The sequence below is a fragment of the Trematomus bernacchii genome, unplaced genomic scaffold, assembly GCF_902827165.1.
Source record: "Trematomus bernacchii unplaced genomic scaffold, fTreBer1.1, whole genome shotgun sequence".
NCBI classification, from domain to species: domain Eukaryota; kingdom Metazoa; phylum Chordata; class Actinopteri; order Perciformes; family Nototheniidae; genus Trematomus; species Trematomus bernacchii.
Genome location: NW_022987712.1, coordinates 400570 through 414626, shown reverse-complemented (window position 1 = coordinate 414626; position 14057 = coordinate 400570). Strand labels below are relative to the sequence as shown.

The 14057-nt window shown below is 41.9% G+C and overlaps 1 protein-coding gene across 1 annotated transcript; it reads left to right on the top strand.

Moving 5' to 3' along the window:
* The first annotated feature begins 988 nt into the window (after positions 1-988).
* On the top strand, positions 989-12510 carry LOC117491176 (NLR family CARD domain-containing protein 3-like). Its single transcript, XM_034141040.1, has 11 exons — positions 989-1119; positions 1357-1386; positions 4041-4154; positions 4635-4748; positions 4954-5032; positions 5186-5414; positions 5555-7352; positions 7440-7613; positions 8534-8707; positions 11545-11591; positions 11718-12510. Exons 2-11 carry the CDS (start codon positions 1379-1381, stop codon positions 12323-12325), a joined length of 3345 nt encoding a protein of 1114 aa, XP_033996931.1. The 5' UTR covers positions 989-1119; positions 1357-1378; the 3' UTR covers positions 12326-12510.
* Positions 12511-14057: the final 1547 nt, after the last annotated feature.

Below are 14057 nucleotides of genomic sequence, written 5' to 3'. Positions count from 1 at the left end.
AGAATTGGTGAGTAATCATACTTAACATAGTGAGGTTGGTCATTGAATAATGATTTTAAAGGAAACAGATTGTTTGGTCAGACATTAAACTGTATTTATTTCACCAGAACCACTGAATGTTTCCATTATTACACTGTATGAATATGTAAAACCTAAAATACAAAGAAACAGCATCTGCCCTGTGACAACAGCAAAGAAAAGGGACTAAACTGGGACTCAACAGCACCAAAATGACCAATTAATTAAATGATAGAGTTTTCATCAGGAGTTTTTGAAATGATGAGAAGAAGGTCGAGGGGTTTATTGAGTCCATTGGAAATTAAACTTGCAGAATCTCCAGGTTGTCTTGTATTGTGGTATTGTGTATTCGTGCATTAAAGGACGATCCAGACACATCAACGTCTTTCACCAAATTCACTTTATTCTCTGCACGTTTTTAATCTTCTTACAACAGATTGACTTATTGGTGCAAAAAGTGTTGGTGGACGATTATCATTTCTCAGGTGTTTGAGAATACTTCAATCTTCTGTTGCCCAAAGAACAAAGGGAACCAATAACCTGTACCAACAAGTATCACGTAGCTCAACATGGAAGTACTCTTAGTTGAGTAAATGTATGAAGTGTTGGACACGTTGCAGACAGAGATGTTGATGCTGTCAGTGATGAGGATCTGTTCTCAGCTGTCAGAGAGCTGCAGAGAGCGGCTGGGGGTTCATCTTTAACTACAATATAAAGTCATATACAGTTTGAACTGAGAGCAGCAGAGAGCGGCTGGGGGGTTAATCTGTAACTACAATATAAAGTCATATACAGTTTGAACTGAGAGCTGCAGGGAGCGGCTGGGGGTTAATCTGTAACTACAATATAAAGTCATATACAGTTTGAACTGAGAGCTGCAGGGAGCGGCTGGGGGTTAATCTGTAACTACAATATAAAGTCATATACAGTTTGAACTGAGAGCTGCAGCGTCACACTGCTTTATCAGAGTGTTGGACACAGAGGACTGATGAAGAAGCAGAGGAGTTACTCCTGATGGAGCACATGGTCAGATCAGCAGGAAACCCTTCTTCTACACAGACCTGGTCCTCACAGCTGATGGAGTTCATGAGAAGAGACTGAGTAAGTGGGACTTTGATTCATTCAGTGTGTAATGTTTCAAACAGCTGCTCTTTGTGGGTTCATGTGTTCACCTCCTGTCTTTAGAATGACAGCACTCAGTTTATCTGACAACTGATGTTTGAAACTGCAGCTCACTGTCTTTAAAGTCTACATGTAGAAACAGATGTTATTTCCTCATCACTAACAAATATAAATGGCATTAAAGTAATAATGAAGCCGTGTGTCTGTCTCCATCAGGTGGCTGCAGGTTATCACCAACATGGAGAGGTATCACACTCAACACTTCACATGATGTTTGAAACTGTTTCACCCTTCAACATGTTCTCTCTTACTGACTGGCTGTTTACTGGCTCTGCTCTTTCTCCTGAACATTGACTCATAATAAACCTGTACATCTATAAAACACATTCAGATTGAATCCTGATTCTGGACTGCAGTTTGGACTTTGATTCTTCTCTTATCTTATGAAGACTCATATTCCATATTTATTGAGGCCTCTGTGTGCTCTCATAGAAAGATCTCTGTTAATTAATAACTCAGAAACAGTGTATTATTTATATGATGGAAAAACCAGTCTTTGAAGTAAGAACCAGTCAATGCAGAGAGATCTGAGGAATGGTTAAGATGTCCAAGGACTAGTTTTCATTTCTTTTTTCATTTAATCGTTTATTGGAACAGGGACAATGCACACTAATGAACACTAAAGACAAATAATGCTTCAAGTGTAAATATGCCGGATTTTTTGCTTTCAGCTAATTTCCATCCGTAGTCCCTCACATACAACATATACGAACATGACATTTATAAACATAGCAAAAAATAAATACATGACATGCAGAAAGAGCATGAGCAGCATACAAGTATTTACCACATGGCAGTACAATGTAGCAGCTACGACATATTAAGTGCAGGACGAGATGCCCCTGTATTAAAGTGCATTTAGCGGTGATTGCACGTCTGTTTGTTTCTTAACCATTCTTTGAGTTGACCTTTGAAACTATTGAGAGTGGGACAATCCCGTATCTCAGTTGGGAGGCTGTTCCACAAAGAGCTGCCTTTAATGGAGAGGACATTTTGTCCAAAAGTGGTCAGTCTACGGTGGACTTCACAGTCTCCTCTGGTTTCTGACCTAGTGCAGCGTCCAGTGTGTTTTTTGTGGATGAATTCCCCTAAGGGAGGGGGGGGGGGGGGGGGGGGGGGGCAGTCCATGTAAACATTTATAAAAAAAAACACATACTTTTAAAAGACTTAAAATTGTCAAAACTCAAGAAATTGTGTTTATCAAGGATGGTGCAGTGGTGGTATGAATTAGGCTTTCTGTCAAACAGCTTGATAGCTCTCTTGTACAGCTGTTCTATGGGTTTCAAGTTTGTGGCACAAGCAAATGACCAGTTTGTCAAACAGTATTCAATGTGGGATAGAATCATACAGTGGAGGTATGACTTTGCAGCATTGACAGTTAAGAAAGGTCTGATTTGTTTAACATTTTGCAAGTTGAATTTAATGGTATTGGATACTTTCTTAATATGTTTCTTAAAAGTCAAGTTTGAGTCCAATATGACTCCAAGATACTTGAACTGGGAGACTAGTTCTATTTCTGCTCCGTTTACTGAACATCATGCATACTGTTTTTTTTACGTTTAACTCTAGCTCGCTTTAAGCGTGCCGAGCCGTGCGGGGCCCGTTTTTGGTTGTGTTTCCACTCAGCGTAGTACCGGCTAGCGGGTACTATTTCACAGTTTTTCTGGCCCCATAAAATTGAGGTTCTTTCCGGGCCAACAAACAGGGCTGAGTCGGGCTGAGTTTGCTAAACTAGAGAGAGGAGCGCTGGCAAGGGGGCTACAACTACAACAAAATGAACATATTTGACCGTGATTTAATTGTAATACACGTTTCAAAATGATGCCGAAGTAACAACATACTGATACCGGTTAGTAAAAACCATGAATTAATGCTTTGTCAAGTCTGCAGACAGACGGCAGGCGAAAAACCTTTCAAAATGCGTGTTTTCTAGATGGAGATTGGCTAAGCTAACGCAGTATATGCTCCGAACGTCCACACTCACAACAACGGCCTATACAGACATAAATAAACCAGCGACTGTATTCTCCATGACACAGGCAGTCTGTGGTTTGTACTTGTTTAACTTTTGTCTAGTTTCTGAACAGATATGAGGAGCTGTGAGCTCTGAGTGCTAACAGCTAACGGCTGTGTTGTTTTTCTGGGGTTCTCATTGAAGATGACGTCACGGCTCCGCCTACACTGCGTTACTATAGTTACTACCCCAGTTCCTAAACTGTAGACACAGGGTAGAATGCCGATTGGTCTATAATTGGACATCATTGCCTTATCCGTCACCAGGGGCGGACTGGGACTACAAATCAGCCTGGGACTCTCGACCGGCCCACCTCGGTACCGCAAGTAAAGTAGACCGTTGATATGTGTCTTTATAAAGTTGTTTCCCTAAATGTTCTCCTGAACATTGAATCATAACGTTGATACTTCTCTCATATTATGAAGGCTCATAATTCATCTTTATTGAGTCCTCTGTGGGTCAAAGTGCTCTCATAAATAGAATGATAATTTCTACTCTGTTAATATTAACTCAATAAAAAGTTGATATTATAGTCAATTGATAAGAAGGTGTTTAAAAAAGGAACCAATGTATGCAGAGAAGTCTTCGTTGCAGCAGGGATTTAGGTATTAGTTGGAGAGTTTCAGGCACTATTGCAGATATCTGGGAGGTAGCTGCAGTGGTCTTGGGTTTAGTGAGATCTGGGGACTAGTTTGAGATATGTAGGGACTAGTTGCAGAGATTTTAGGGATTAATTGCAGAGATCAACGGTCTTTAACTGTCCAAAAACCACTGAAAGCAGAGATATACATCTTGTTGCTTCTCTACATTTATGTCTTTCTATTAGCTCCAAGCAGCAGAGAGAAGAGTCTCCTGAACCCAGCTGTGTGTCCCTGAAGAGTGATCGGTCTAAGGGTGCTCTGATTCTCTTCAAAGATGGACGTCCTTCCAATGACCCAGTGTAAGTATTTAAAGCCTGTGATTTGTTTGCATCTGGTTTTAATATGAGGAATCATGGCAGAACGCAACTTCTGTTGAATCTTTAAAACATTGACACATTGATCAAATATCACTCTGTCATATATGTAATTGGGCCCTGGTCCCAGGCCTAAACCAAAGACGTCTCATTAGTTAGTATTTTTCCCTCATAGACAAGGAGCTTACAGGGTACGGCCATATGGCAGCTGGTGCCAGGCCTACACGTAGAAGATCTATCAGATCGCCAGCGTCAGGTTCTTGGTCCATGCAGCGAAAGATGGGGGGGGGGGGGGGGGGGGGGGGGAGTTATTTAATCATCCTTCCTCATATTCTATGTAAATAAATGCGGGATGGGATTAGGCCAGTGCCCAGGCGCCAAACTCAAACTACATGCCACTGTCAATAAACATTTCAAACATGAGTTTTCTGACTGAAATAAACTACATTTTAGTGTTTCTGTCAGTTCCCAGCAGCAGAGAGAAAAGTCTCCTGGACCCAGCTGTGTGTCCCTGAAGAGTGATCGGTCTAAGGGTGCTCTGATTACATTCAAAGATGGAAGTTGTTCTTCTGATCCGGTGTAAGTATTTCAAACTGTTAATAGAAACTGGAGAGCTTGCTGTTCCTCAGTTAGACTCAGAATTGGTCGTCCATCAGTGTGAGCATCTGGTTTGTATGATGATGTATTATGACAGAACACAACAACTTCTACTAACTGGTCTGTGTGTGTCTTTGTATCAAACGTCTGTGGTGCAAACATAATGTAAGTTCATGATTCCTCACAGAGAGGACCAGCAGAGCTCAGAGGTTCCCAGAGGTCAGTCTGCCCAGCAGCATCAGACACAGCTGGACTCCATATTTATGGTCTGTACATGTACTACAGCTACTTTACATCTGTTCTGCTCACAGTCAACTCCATGATGCACATGTTAGATCAGTGGATTGTCAGTCTGTCCAACATGGATCTGATGTACAGTGCTTCCAGTTTGATTGTGTTGTTCATGTATTCTGTTCCAGCTGCTGGAGGACAACATCAACACTTTTGTGAAGAACGAGCTGAAAAAGTTCCAGAAGGCTCTGAGTTCAGATTACCCAGAATGCTTAGAGAGTCAGAGGGAGGATGAGGAGGTGTTGGACAGTGAGGATGAAGAGCAGAGGAGGAGCATCAGAGAGGCATTTCTGAACATCTCACTGCACTTCCTGAGGAGCATGAAGCAGGAGGAGCTGGCTGAGCGTCTGCAGAGCAGTAAGAGGGTTTCTATAAAGATTTAACAAGCTGGATGAATGTTGACTAATGTCTCAAGAGATGGAGCAAAATATGTTCAGATCTTCATTCTGTAAGGATTTATTCGACTCATTGATCTGATTTGTTGTGTGTTCATTCAGGAAGTCGTTGTGGAGAATGTCAGCGTAAACTGAAGTCTAACCTACAGGAGAGGTTCCAGTGTGTGTTTGAGGGCATTGCTAAAGCAGGAAACCCAACCCTTCTGAACCAGATCTACACAGAGCTCTACATCACAGAGGGGGGGTCTGCAGAGGTCAATGATGAACATGAGGTCAGACAGATTGAAACAGCATCCAGGAAACCAGACAGACCAGAAACAACCATCAGACAAGAAGACCTCTTTAAAGCCTCACCTGGAAGAGATGCACCAATCAGAGCAGTGATGACAAAGGGCGTGGCTGGCATTGGGAAAACAGTCTTAACACAGAAGTTCACTCTGGACTGGGCTGAAGGCAAAGCCAACCAGGACATCCAGTTCACATTTCCATTCACCTTCAGAGAGCTGAATGTGGTGAGAGAGAACAAGTACAGCTTGGTGGAACTTGTTCATCACTTCTTCTCTGAAACCAGAGACGCAGGAATCTGCAGGTTTGATCAGTTCCCGGTCGTGTTCATCTTTGACGGTCTGGATGAGTGTCAACTTCCTCTGGACTTCCACAACACTGAGATCCTGACTGATGTCACAGAGTCCACCTCAGTGGATGTGCTGCTGACAAACCTCATCAGGGGGAAGCTGCTTCCCTCTGCTCGCCTCTGGATAACCACACGACCTGGAGCAGCCAATCAGATCCCTCCTGAGTGTGTGGACATGGTGACAGAGGTCCGAGGGTTCACTGACCCACAGAAGGAGGAGTACTTCAGGAAGAGATTCAGAGATCAGGAGCAGATCATCTCCCACATCAAGACCTCACGAAGCCTCCACATCATGTGCCACATCCCAGTCTTCTGCTGGATCTCTGCTTCAGTTCTGGAGGAGGTGTTGAAAACCAGAGAGGGAGGAGAGCTGCCCAAGACCCTGACTGAGATGTACATCCACTTCCTGGTGGTTCAGTCCAAAGTGAAGAACGTCAAGTATGATGGAGGAGCTGAGACAGATCCACACTGGAACAAAAAGAGCAGGAAGATGATGGAGTCTCTGGGAAAACTGGCTTTTGAGCAGCTGCAGAAAGGCAACCTGATCTTCTATGAGTCCGACCTGACAGAGTGTGGCATCGATATCAGAGCAGCCTCAGTGTACTCAGGAGTGTTCACACAGGTCTTTAGAGAGGAGAGAGGACTGTACCACAAGGACAAGGTGTTCTGCTTCGTCCATCTGAGCGTTCAGGAGTTTCTGGCTGCTCTCCATGTCCATCTGACCTTCATCAACTCTGGGGTCAACCTGCTGTCAGAAGAACCAGCACCCTCCAGGCTGCCTAAAGTCTTCAGAATCAAACCCAAACTAACACATCTCTACCAGAATGGTGTGGACCAGGCCTTACAGAGTCCAAACGGACACCTGGACTTGTTCCTCCGCTTCCTCCTGGGTCTTTCACTGCAGACCAATCAGAAACTCCTACGAGGCCTGCTGACACAGAGAGGAAGTAGCTCAAAGACCAACAAGAAAACAGTCCAGTACATCAAGAAGAGGATAGATGAGGATCTGTCTCCAGAGAGAAGCATCAACCTGTTCCACTGTCTGAATGAACTGAATGATCGTTCTCTAGTGGAGCAGATCCAACAGTACCTGAGTTCAGGAAGTCTCTCCACAGATAATATGTCTCCTGCTCAGTGGTCAGCTCTGGTCTTCATATTACTGTCATCAGAAGAAGATCTGGACGTGTTTGACCTGAAGAAATACTCTGCTTCAGAGGAGGCTCTTCTGAGGCTGCTGCCAGTGGTCAAAGCCTCCAGGAAGGCTCTGTAAGTACAGAAATATTCAGATTCATACATCATGACTTAAATATTCTGCTCATAATTTTAACATATTTTTTGTATTTTCTTTATCAGACTGAGTGGCTGTAACCTGTCAGAGAGAACCTGTGAAGCTCTGTCCACAGTCCTCAGCTCCCAGTCCTCTAGTCTGAGAGAGCTGGACCTGAGTAACAACAACCTGCAGGATTCAGGAATGAAGCTGCTGTCTGCTGGACTGGAGAGTCCACACTGTACTCTGGAGACTCTCAGGTCAGGATAAATCAATAAGTTGAGTTTCCTTTTGTGGAAGTATTTAACCTGTTAAGGTATTTAACCTGTTAAACCCGGTGCCCCTGCCGGCGGGGGCACTGGCAACATCTTGCAAGAAACAGCGTCTGAGGGCTTCTTAACATTTAACAAACTATTAATGTGTCATACCCACTTAACGGGAATAAACTCAGCTACCTGACGATATGAACCATTTTCACCGAAACAAAACACAAGTCTAATCCCGAGCTTCTGAATTAGCACTAAGCGAAAGAGTGCTAACGCACTTTACGTGGCCAAAATGACAAATACGTCTTACCTTTGCTCTTTTCTGATCAAAAGTGGTGTTCAATGGCATTAAAATGCATATAAACGCTGCTGAAGGTTAATCCAATGTCTCTGTGTCACTTTGAAATTATTACTGATAATCCATCATCATATTTATGGCAATCAGCCTAGTTTTCAGTTTTCAGAGTGTAACGTAGCTTTCGGTTTGGGCAAGCTGTGTGCGCATCACTCTCAATGGTAACGTGTAGGTGGATGTAGGAACTGTAATCTGGAGACTCTCAGGTCAGGATTCATCTACATGTTGCTGATTGTCACTTAAATTGTGATTCATACTAATGAATTATTCTTAATTTCCATCTACCCAAATTGTTTTTAAAAAGTTGTCTAGTCACCTTTTAGATCCTGAAAAGGACATATTTAACACTAATTTTGGCCTGTTTCTGATGAATGGACTTTAAATCCAAGAACTGTGTAAAAATCATCGCAGTGAGTTAAAAAATTGGATCAGACAACTGTCTTATAATTCCGATGGACCTTGGTTCATCCTGGTCTGTCCTATATTTATAGCTTTGTGACTGTGGTTTTTGGAACAATAAGTGCAGATTTCCTCTTGTTTATTGTTTTCTCTTTATCAGGCTGAGTGGCTGTAACCTGTCAGAGAGAAGCTGTGAAGCTCTGTCCTCAGTCCTCAGCTCCCAGTCCTCTAGTCTGAGAGATCTGGACCTGAGTAACAACGACCTGCAGGATTCAGGAGTGAAGCTGCTGTCTGCTGGACTGGAGAGTCCACACTGTACTCTGGAGACTCTCAGGTCAGGATTCATCAACATCTTCAACTATTTCTGTAGCGTTTTATCCGCTTTTGAAAAGTTCTGAGATATCAGAGAGATTTCAGAAAGCTTCCAATAAGGTTGACGGATCATTGACAAATATAAGTGATAGGCTTGTTTGGACTAGAGAATAAAAGTAATAATAATAATGTAACTCCACATTAGCTAACAGTATTGCAGTAACGTTGAACGTTAGTAATAGACGAGTTGGGATCGCGGCGAAATGCTCTCCGCAGATCCATTCTCACAGCGTTTATCAACCTTTTTCTAACTCAATATCAAGCCACACTTATTGTGTTTACTTCTTTATTTTAATTGAATAATGTCGGACTTTTGTTGCTGTCAGTCAGGGGGAGAGTAGGGGCTCAGAATACTGAAATCTGTATTATTTCATCGTTTTTTCCTTCTAATTTTGTATTCTTTTCTAAACCACACGCTGTTATTTACTCAACAATAACACACAATTATCCTTGTGTTTATTTATTTGTTTGATTGTATAATGTCAGACTTTTGGAGTCCGTCAGGACCGAGGGTCATTCGAACACAGGAAGCTGTATTTTCAAAATAAGAGTTCATTTTAATATTATGTTTGATAATATTATTTTTATGAACTACCATCTTTTCTGTCGGTTTGGTGTTACAAATATAAAAATAATATATGTGTGGATAACAAAATACATCCATCATAAACTAAACTGGAAACAGCAGCATATTTTATTGTGTTAAAACTGTAAACCTGAGTGAAATAACGTGCTTTAACCACCAGGCGGTTAAAGCACATTATTTAATTTTTTTGTTGATACGTTATATTTGATGAAAACATAAAAATATTAAGAGTACATACTTTCATAGGGGGAAAGTAGAAGGTTAATGATAGAAATATAGAATAGAAAATATCAATAAGATACTGTAGTGATCTCTACAATAAAACAGTTTAGTGCCGGATGTCCAAAGATATTAATAGGAGGATGTGCAAAACAGACAAACTAATAAGGCTTTATTTAAACATTAAATAATACTTTAGGTTAAGGTCTTCTTTTGAATAAGAAAAAAGCATTTTCATTTCATTTCAAACCTTTATTTATCCAGGTGTATCCCATTGAGATCATTGATCTCTTTTTCAAGGGAGACCTGCTCAAGTAGGTTCCACATGAAGCATAAAAACAAAAACAGAGCATTGGGGGTATCTACAGATAAATATTAAGTCTGACAAAGTACTTAACGTCTAATATATTGCTTAATTTGTTTTGGGACTTGACAATCAACTTTCCTGCAATGTTAACTATGTTGAAGCACTTATCTTAACTGATATTATACATATTTATTAAACTCTTATAAGATGTATGTAGATAGTATAAGAAATGTGCAGAATACGACAGTTTAATGGTGGAGGTACACACATATTGATAGATGTCTTGTAATGCACTGTTGAGGAACCTGCGACCCAAGTTTTTCATCTCCGACCTTGTCAGGTATTGAACATTCAATAAATAAAGAACACAGAATTATTAAATATAAAACACAGAATTTGTGTGATTATACTAAATGATTTACAAATAAACACCACTGCATATTTACAACTGTTAGACATGCTGCTGTAACGAAAAAATGTCCAACTTGGGATCAATAAAGTATATCTTATCTTAAGATGATCGATGGCTACTGCCATATTTGCAAAATGTGCCTCTGAACCTTGACAAGTGCATGTTTCAGGCTTATCAATGAACAACAGGAGGGGTCACAGACATAAGACCAGCTGTTAAATAAAGCTCTTCTGACCTTAGCTGTCATGTGGGTATATTAATGCTGCCCATTATGGACAACCCATTCGAATCCAGTTTTGGACAGTCTGCCGTGGTTTCATCCCATTTCAAAGTGCTGTTTGACGCTCGGCGTAACCCTCGGCGCACTGCCACTGAAACATCCAATCACAGAGCTTGAGGACAAATCACGGGGTATGTCAAACATAGCGGAGAGAATACTTACTACCGGGTGTAAAATTCTCTAAAGCAACTACTATGAGCTGCTCCGACCCTCGGTCCTGACGGACTCCAAAAGTCCGACATTATACAATCAAACAAATAAATAAACACAAGGATAATTGTGTGTTATTGTTGAGTAAATAACAGTGTGTGGTTTAGAAAAGAATACAAAATTAGAAGGAAAAAGCGATGAAACAATACAGATGTCAGTTTTCTGAGCCCCTACTCTCCCCCTAACTGACGGCAACAAAAGTCTGACATTATTCAATTAAAATAAAGAAGTAAACACAATAAGTGTGGCTTGATATTGAGTTAGAAAAAGGTTGATAAACGCTGTGAGAATGGATCTGAGAGCATTTCACCGCGATCCCAACTCGTCTATTACCAACGTTCAGGGAGCTCTATGCAAGTCGATGGGACTCCCTGATAGTTGAAACTCCACGCTAAAGGGCGCCCCCTTGCGTTGGAAAGTGACGACAGGGACCCTGACATAACGTCAACATAGGCCGAGTTGGGAGTGAGAATGTGTTGCCCACACCCATCATGCTCTCCTTCTACCAAGGCGCCATCGAGAGCATCCTCAGCAGCTGCATCACCTTGTGGTTCGGAAGCTGCAGCATCCAACCGCAAGACCCTGCTGAGAGGATCATCGGTGCCTTTGCCTTCGAATGTGGTGCAACTCGCCTGCTCCACAGCAGTTTTCAATCCCAACCCTAATAATAGGAGCTCTATGTGAACATGAAGGTTCATCTGTGGAGAATCACAAAGCTCTGTGTTTGAGAGTGATGTAATGTCCATGTTTCCATGCTGCTCTAACCCCCCCCCCCCTTCTTTCAGGATGGAGCCTGGTGGAGTCCGGTGGTTGAGACCCGGTCTGAGGAAGTGTGAGTGTGGTTTAATTTGATTCATGAAAACAAAGCAGTCACCATCTTCAAATGTAACCTTCATCATCAAAGTGTCAATAAATGAACAGCTGATAGATTAATAACTGCTGCTGTTTCTCTCATCAGATTCCTTTGAACTCTCACTCGACACAAACACAGCAAACAGAAAACTCAAACTGTCTGACAACAACAGGACGCTGACATATGTGAGAGAGGAGCAGCCATATCCTGATCATCCAGAGAGGTTTGACTTCTGGGAACAGCTGATGTGCAGAGAAGCTCTGACTGGTCGCTGTTACTGGGAGGTCAAGTGGAGAGGAGAGGTTACTATATCAGTGACTTACAGAGGAATCAGCAGGAGAGGAGACAGTGAGGACTGTTTGTTTGGATGGAATGATCAGTCCTGGAGTCTGAGCTGGTCTGATGATGGTTACTCTGTCTGGCACAATAAGACAGAAACACAGATCTCCTCCTCCTCCTCCTCCTCCTCCTCCTCCTCCTCCTCCTCCTTCCCCTCTGGTAGAGTAGCAGTGTATGTGGATCATCCTGCTGGCTCTCTCTCCTTCTACAGAGTCTCCTCTGACACACTGATCCACCTCCACACCTCCAGAACCACATCCACTGAACCTCTCTATGCTGGGTTTACAGTTTGTTCTGGATCAGTGTCTCTGTGTCCTCTGCAGGAGGAAGAGTCTCCTCCTGTTCCAGAAACGTCCTCCCTGCTGCCCAGATAGTTCAGTCTGTACAGGATCACAGCTGATGTTATTTAGCACCAACCTGAGTCTGAGGGTTTTTACTTCATTATAACATGACTTCTGAACTATTGATAAGAAGTCTGACAATTTTCCGACACTTAGCTAAACCAATCGACTGTATAATGTGTACTCTACATATACTCGTACGGTAGTATTCATACCGTACTTGTTGGGAAAATAGTGAATGTCCTCTTCCAACATGAGAGCAACATGCTAACAAAGGTATCCCAACTGTAGCTGAGTACATGACAGGATGTCTGATTACCTAGAAGAGCATCAGGACTGTTTGAGGCATATGATAGCTATGTGATTAACATGATGATTCAGCCTCTATGGAGATAGACATATGACAAGCATGATCATTTCTGACGTGGAGCTAATCTGAAGTAAACATTGAATACTGCTTTCTATTCCTCCATCTTGTGACTGTGTAACTCCCTCTCTTGGATATCAGCATGTGAAGGACACTGTTCAGGAACTAGTTGATGCTCTGTATGTGATGACTACTTCCATTCTGGAGAGGATCACAGATACATGGATCCTGAGATTGAAGCTCAAGCCGGGGACCAGGGAGACTTTTCTAACACTTATTGCCACATGTGGATATATACATTTTTGGATTAGACTGAATTGACTGACCTCTCAGCTGCCTTCATCTCAAATGTGAGATTAAAACTCTATCACAAGATACACAGAGTCAAACCATCCCAGCTTAAAGCGCTCCATGGGAGGAAGCCTGTGAAGTGTAAATGAGTTCAGCAGCGTTGCATGATGGAGACGTGTCAGCAGAGTAAAGGAAGAAGGGGAGCATGGAGAAGACGGATGCATGAGCAAAGCTACATGTGTGTGAAACTGTGATCAATACTCTTCTTTATCCGTTTTATCCCTATAGAGAAAGTGGCCTGCAGCTTAGAGTTGGGAGATTCAACATACATCGTCTTTACATGCCATTATAGCAGGGATGAAGCTTAACAAATAAACCTATTCTACTCCGTCCCGAGGGAACACAGGGATTTTAGCCTCTGCAGACCATTTACATGCACTAAAACCTAAAAATGTAATTAAATAAGCTTAAGATATTTTTTTTTTTTTGTGATCACATTTTTATTGAGATGAATACACAACATATACAACCAAAAGCACAACAATTAGATAACAGCAATTACTTACAAAATATACAAAATGCAGAATACGGAATACATATGTTAGCTAAAAATAATAACAATAATACAAACAAACAGAAATAAAAATAAAACAAACCCAACCCTCCCTCCCATACATATAAACACACACACACACACACACACACACACACACACACACACACACACACACACACACACACACACACACACACACACACACACACACACACACACACACACACACACACACACACACACACACACACACACACACACACACACACAGCGCTATCAGACAGGAGTGTATACCCCTAAGATACATTTGTATTTGTTCCGTTTTTGTTTGTGTTGACAGGTTTTTGTTTGAGATATTAAACCGATAATTTGCCTCTGCACTTTCCTCTGTTGTGTCTTTGCCTCTGCCATGTTTCCAATACTTACTCCAGGGACAAATGAGACGTTGTCCTCCTTTCATTCATCAAAGAGCTAACGTCATCACTGCGCATGCAATTTGGATTATTGATCTTCTCACAGTTTTTAAGAAATGAATTGTTGGGGTGCCACAC